The sequence below is a fragment of the Pieris napi genome, chromosome 11, assembly GCF_905475465.1.
Source record: "Pieris napi chromosome 11, ilPieNapi1.2, whole genome shotgun sequence".
Taxonomy (NCBI): domain Eukaryota; kingdom Metazoa; phylum Arthropoda; class Insecta; order Lepidoptera; family Pieridae; genus Pieris; species Pieris napi.
Genome location: NC_062244.1, coordinates 10,046,474 through 10,053,324, shown reverse-complemented (window position 1 = coordinate 10,053,324; position 6,851 = coordinate 10,046,474). Strand labels below are relative to the sequence as shown.

At 35.5% G+C, this 6,851-nt stretch overlaps 2 protein-coding genes across 2 annotated transcripts; one reads left to right on the top strand and one right to left on the bottom strand.

Moving 5' to 3' along the window:
• LOC125053890 lies at window positions 1-3,440 on the bottom strand. The gene is made up of 5 exons (XM_047655498.1): window positions 3,157-3,440; window positions 2,795-2,872; window positions 1,970-2,085; window positions 992-1,159; window positions 1-488 (listed from the first exon to the last, which is right to left on the bottom strand). The coding sequence occupies exons 1-5, from the start codon at window positions 3,308-3,310 to the stop codon at window positions 333-335; spliced, it is 672 nt and encodes a 223-aa protein (XP_047511454.1). The 5' UTR covers window positions 3,311-3,440; the 3' UTR covers window positions 1-332.
• Window positions 3,441-3,671: 231 nt separating this feature from the next.
• On the top strand, window positions 3,672-6,521 carry LOC125053887. Its single transcript, XM_047655494.1, has 5 exons — window positions 3,672-3,927; window positions 3,994-4,115; window positions 4,188-4,245; window positions 4,313-5,911; window positions 6,346-6,521. Exons 1-5 carry the CDS (start codon window positions 3,801-3,803, stop codon window positions 6,462-6,464), a joined length of 2,025 nt encoding a protein of 674 aa, XP_047511450.1. The 5' UTR covers window positions 3,672-3,800; the 3' UTR covers window positions 6,465-6,521.
• Window positions 6,522-6,851: the final 330 nt, after the last annotated feature.

Here is a 6,851-nt window from a genome sequence, read left to right as displayed (position 1 = left end):
TTCAACTGTTTTATCTCTGAACAAATATATTATTAAATTAAAATAATGAACATAATGTCATCTATATCATTAGGGATATATAAACGTTTTTACAAAGTTGCAGGGTAATAAAATGCCACTTTTATTATTAATTTTATGTACACACCAACTAAGTACAACGCAAGTTCACAATTCCAGTACTTCTAGCTGGCCATTTTCAATTACTCTTAACATCCTTGTGACAAAAAGCGATAAATAATTATTCGATGCGGCGATAGCAATCGAAAATGGCCAGCCAAAATAACATTAAAGCACGCGAAAGCATCGCAAACGTTGTGTTATTGAGTAAAGCTTTATATTCCTTGACCAAAAGCTCGTCCCGATGAGATGTTTTCTTCGGATGGAGCTTCGTAAGGCACGCCGCAACAGAAAAACTGTCGGACGACGCGGGAAACGCGCGACGCCCGCGATTCACTGCGCGGCAGCCCGCCCGCCTCTTCGTCATCTGACTATAAGAAACATTTCAGTCAATAAATATTTGTAAAATATTCAAACTTCTTAGTTAGCGATCTTTTCACTTTGTATAAAACTTCGCAAGCGCGGGCTGCCACGCAGTTTAAAAAAATGGGTGCGTGTACTTATGTACGCGCGTAAGAAGTTATACTTCTTTGGCATTATTAAAAATAGTTTTTGATTGCATGGAAATAATAATTAAATAATCAAAGACTGGAAAAGGAGTGAGTCAAACACGAAATAAGTCAATAAAGTTCAGTTTACATTTGAAAAATTAAATAAACAAATATTTATTATTATTCTCTTACATCCAGTGTAACATAAATTCTATTATTATTCGAATGTTGTTTTTAAATTATGTCCAATGCCGTAGCATCTTTCGTGGGCAACTTCATTCTGTTAATTTTGTGTCACGGTGCGCGCGCATCGTAAAATTTCACACTCATAAATTTTTCATAACGCGCCTATGTATAACTAACTTCAAAAGTATGTAACATACCCAATTTGAATATCTCTTTGATGGTTTAACAATCCGTGCTTCGGAGATTTCTTCCGTAATACTGTCCGTTTCGCCCGTTTGAGTATTTTCCTTTTCACCAAAATTAGCCCTCGAAAGAGCTTCGGCAACTTGTGGAATTGGCTGCGATGTGGGCGTCATTGTACCCTTCTGAAAATAAAAGTGAAATACTTAAAAGAAATATTTTAACAATACAATATTATCTTTGATATCAAAAAATACAATTTTACATTTTCGTGTCTTTGTTTTATTTTTTTAACTTTATAAAAAAATATAATCTGTGAAACAATTAAAGGACACTTCTATAATTATAACTTGTAATTTTTTTACATATTTTGTATTTGTGATGTGTCTGTCATGGATTCTGAGATAGTCTCTATCCAGATACAAACTCGCAAATCACATAAAAATTACGCAAGCCAAATTGGATTTCGATTCTACAGGTGCCTTACTACGTATCTTGGCATGACTTTCGAGGTTCTAAAAACTAACACTGACACAGCGCACGAATATAACAACTCACAGCTACACTCACAAATACATGCGCATACACACTCACACATTCACTTAATGACTTATAAGACAGTTGTAACATTAAAATTACTTTTTTAAACTGTTTTAATCATGTACCATGTACCACGGAACAATTGTTAACTAGTTACCCACAACACAGGGATTCCGTAGTGTGGGTACTAGCGATATATCAATTTTGTCACAACCCTTAAGTCATAAATAAAGTTTTTATTATTATTGTTATGTTTCCTTATTGATAAATAAATTATAGCATAATGGCTTTGTATATATTCGTTGTAGAATGCTTTATACCATTTAATAAATACCTACCAAACATTTAAAATCTGGATATATGGAATTTAATTTGGCTATTTATCGCGAATGCCTATCAAACATTAATTTATATTTTATAGCGCTTGCATGACAATGAAACAACAGTATTCATACCTTTGTTTCAAGTTCGACATGGCCCAAAGCTGTGGAATCGGCCGGCGTGCCTTGCTTCTTGGAAATGAAAGATAATTTTTTGGCGGCACTCTGCTTACTCATCTCATTAGATTTAACTGTAAAGGTAAAATAAATCAATAAATCAATGGCGCTACAACCTTTTTAGGTCGGGGCTTCAGATTTCTGTATTTGTTCTATAATCATTTGTGAATCTAATAGGCAAGTAGGTGATCTCCTGTGCCTGACACAGGCCGTCGACTTTTTGAGTCTAAGGCAAGCCGGTTTCCTCACGATGTTTTCCTTCACCGTTTGAGCGAATGTTAAATGCGAAAGAAAGAAAGTCCATTGGTGCACAGCCGGGGATTGAACCTACGACCTCACGGATGAGAGTCGCACGCTGAAGCTACTAGGCCAACACTGCTCACGATTTAAACTTAACCAACCAAAAACCCAGTGGCACAACGTTTTAGGTCTATAGGTCTATCTGTTTCTTGATTATTTTTTCGGATAGGCAAGTAGCCTGCTGTCTCTGACACGGATTTGATATCACGATGTTTTCCTTCCGTACAACCAAACGTGAAATGAGAACATAGAAAATCCATTGGTACACAGCCCGGGTTCAAAACTACGAACTCAGGAGAGAGAGTCGCACGCTGAAGCACCTAGATATATACTAAACTTAACCAACAGATAAACCTATTTATTATTAACTCTCACGGATACATGTTGCGTGGATTGTACTAGCTGTATGCACGTTAGTATTAACACTAATAATGATTTTAGAAATTATCTGCTAGTGTAATTTTAGTTTACAATTTAATTTACCCCGTTTGCGATCCTTATCGTCCTCATTTTCTGACTCCAAATCCTCTGCTGTTTTATGTTTAACATCCTCACCAACAGCTGTAATTTTTATATATATAGTAGTGAATTAACAAAATCAGTCATGTTAACCTGTACCTATTAATAAACGACTGGACTGATTTAATAAATTCTTTCACTATAATAGATTATTTTTCTTTATCCCCGTGTGATAGCCTATTTTATTTCCAAATTATTTAAACAAATATGCAGTGTGAAAGCAGGCCGGTAGTTGGGTTTAACAGATGCCAAAGGATGTCAAATTAATGAAGTCAGTAAACTCTATTTACAGTATGCAGGGTATGTGATTATAATAGATTGATTACATTGTACAGCTGGTGCTTTGGAATGCTTATGATGATGGTCAGTTTCATCTTGAATATCATTAGGCCGACATGGAGCCTTGTGTCTGCTGTTGGTAGTTTGTTCTACCACCACGGGGGTGGTACCCGTACCACTCTTTTTATCTTGATCAGACATTTTCTAAAGCAATTCAAGCATCCATACGTCCTAATCTACAATTCACTCACTATTTTTATTAACAATTTTTTTGAAAAGTACAAATGGCTGAAACGTCACGCTTTGCAATTTTGACAACAATATTTCTTATTTTTCATATCTTCTATTTTCGAAATGGAACTCCAAGAAGTACTGTAGCAACCTACAAATCTTCATGTAATCGACTTGTGTCTTTTTTAAATACAAAAACTCATAAAAATTACTTTAAACTATTAAATGTTTACCATATTTTCTCAATTGGAAATCCTATCGTATGGTGTGATATTTATCTTAACAATTCATTCTCTTTTCATCTACACCTCTTTCAAAGAAGAAAGTTAAATATCAAAGTCATGTCATTCAAATATGAACTTATTAACTGCATAAATTAATTTGAACAAAATTCAGAGTCAGTGTAATTAATTAATAGAATACCTATTAACTATGCTCGCGAGAAAGAAAATGGGATGTGATGGAATATAAACAGTCACCATCCAAAAAGAAATCATTGATTCATGACGAAAAATTTATTAGAGAGTTTGATTACGATTCAATAGCAGGAGTTTCTAATCGAGCTCCCAAAAAACCACTACTTTTAGGTAATTTTCATTCATCTTTTTAGTTTTATTCATAAAAGGTGAAGTTACTAAATATAATATTTATAGAAATTTCACAAAAGGGTTCATCATTTCGGAAGTCTTCCCAAAAAGTACTAGTTTCCATAAAACCTCGAGCGCCTGCTATCAAAACAATTTATATTGCGGAAAAAAGGTTTCATCACAAAAAGGTAATTTCAGCTAAGAATAATAGTTAGTTTAATACTTACCTAATACATTTTAAATTGAAACTCACTTTCTAGCACTCTGAAAAATCTGGTTCTAGATTAGCAATAGGAGATCATTCGTCATTTGCATACGGTGAGTGTAAATATTTAAACAGTACGATAGTTGTTTATATTCAGTTATTAACTTTTGTTTTTTTTAGACTATACTGAAGAGGATTCTAGTGTAGCAAAAATCATTCCATGTATTCCAAATTCATGTAAAACATTTAAGATCAAAGTTGATAAACAATCTCCACCAAGCAGTACAATTGAAGGAACTTCGACAGCTGTATCAAAATGTGCTACATCTAGCTCATCTCGAGATGTTACAGTCTATCGACGAAGACGTAGAAATTCTGAAAAATGCTACATGTACACTCATCCCCATATGACAATTAATGTTCCTAAACTTGAAACAGTAACCGAAAATTCTAAAAATATCCGATATAAAACGAACATTGGCGCTTTAGTAGTCACAAATAGTTCATCTGACGATACAATATCAGGTAAAAATATAGAAAGCATACACAAAAGAATAGATTGGCTTGAACAGAGAATATTAAGACAAGAGATGGTGCTTAGAACGCTCGATCCTAATATCCAGTTATCTTCCACCGAAGATGAAACAGAAAATGAAAAAATAAAGCCGTTTCCTCAAGCCGACCCGGGTTGCAGTTATGTCGAATATAGTCACATTCCAGAAACTTCTGCATTTCAACGTTATGCTCAACCACCAGCCCCTCTTTCCCCCAGTAAAGCTACAACAATACAGAAAGAACATAATTCAGAACAATACGGACGGGATTTCACTCTTTATGACGGTATAACTGCTCGGGGAAGAAGACAATGTGCTTCAGTTCCATGCAAACGTGATGACATCCCCAAACTAGCCGCAGAAAGAGTGCATAAAATTCGTCATAAATTAAATCCTGTACGTGACTATAGACTGATGGACACCGTTCACTATCTTGCCCAAGGAGAGTTTGCACCTCGTGATGACGGTATCAAACTAACACCTTCACGTGAAGCTGTATTAAGCGATATCATTTGGGAGGACGTGTGTCGAACACACTGGCCAAATACTAGACTCGGTCGCCGGATAACACATCCAGAAAGATATGGCCCCCGATCCGAACTGCAAAGACTGATTGACAGCCTTTTAAGAGAAAGAGTTGCTCATGTAGAACGTAGGCGACGCCGGCACTACCGAATAGTTAAATTAAATAATCGCCATGAACATTGCCGGGCCGTTGGCAAAACAGGTGATATTATTGTTGCAAGCAATAAGAATAGACCTGAAGGTGCGGAAAATGGTGGTAGTGATACGGAGAAGACTGAGCACCACGAGGATAAGGCTTGCCGAAAAGAATCAAGTAAAAGTCACTCAATATATCCTGAAAGCCGGCGCCGAGTCTATACACATGAAGAATGCACTCCGGGGCCTAGCCGGGTAAATCGTTCTGGTAACAAACAATCCACCTGTTGCTATCGAACTTCTAGCCCTACTAATAAGAATAAAGGCCAAGAGAACCAAGAAACTAGCGGGAGTAGTGTAATTACTTCAAAATGTAGACCAAAACAGCCTAAGCTTGTGATAAAGAAGAGTACTGGGCGTTCTAAATTTCAACCCCAAGAACCAAATCTTGAACATTACATACTATTACCAACACTAGTTATCCGTTCACCGTCGAATGTGAAAAGGCAAAAGAAATTCAACGAATTGTATCACAAGATTTTGAACAAAACTAACATTAACAACGGTATGTTTTCTTCTCAACATTACAAAAAAAGATAAGTTAGTTTCGGTAATTTAGTTACTTGTAGCCCCGTAATTTCTCAATGGGGCCTGAGGCAGACATCTTTTCAGTGTCTGTTTTATTAATAACTTTTCTTTAGACTACTTCTTGCCTATAAAACTGATCAAAGAAAAATCTCTCATCACAATCGGTCTTAGATTGAGAGGAAGACCCTTGACGTGTGCCACGTCTTTCATATTTTATAGTGTAATCCCCTTTATTACTAACCATACCTCGCATTTTATTATTGAAGCCTGAAGTTGTTTGGCGGAATCAAGAAAACGTTTCTAAATCACTCACAGATACAACTTGACATCAGAATTAAGTATAACGCTTCTTGGCATTTCATTGGCTTTTCTCGGAATTATTTTTAACTTTCACAATATTTGTTCTTACAGAACCTGAATTAAACTACAACGATGAAAATCCCGAATTAAACTCTGATCCTAATAAAAAGAATATTGGCTTAAATATAAACATAACACTATCGGAAAGCGAAGAAAAGTTGCACAAGTAGATGTGTCTAATTAATGTTAAATTATATTGCCTTCATCAATAAACAGTTAAATACAAATTATTATTATTTCTTTTTTTGGCATAGTATGGCCAACTAGACTACGGGTACGGAAATCTAATAAAAATGCTGTTGATAATGTTGAATTGATCTAGTGGCACGTCGAGCATAAAAGCGGCACCTTTCCCTTTCTCAAAAGAGTTTAGGCCATTTGTGATACAACTTCGTAGTGCATGAGACTAAAAACTATACTACTAGGATACTCGTAGGTTTCTTAATTTTGCCACTCACCCACTAACTGACTGGCCGAACATCAAAACTCTAAGGCACTTCTAGCACACATAGAAGCTTAAATTTAGAATACAATAATCAATAATCTCCAAAAATTGT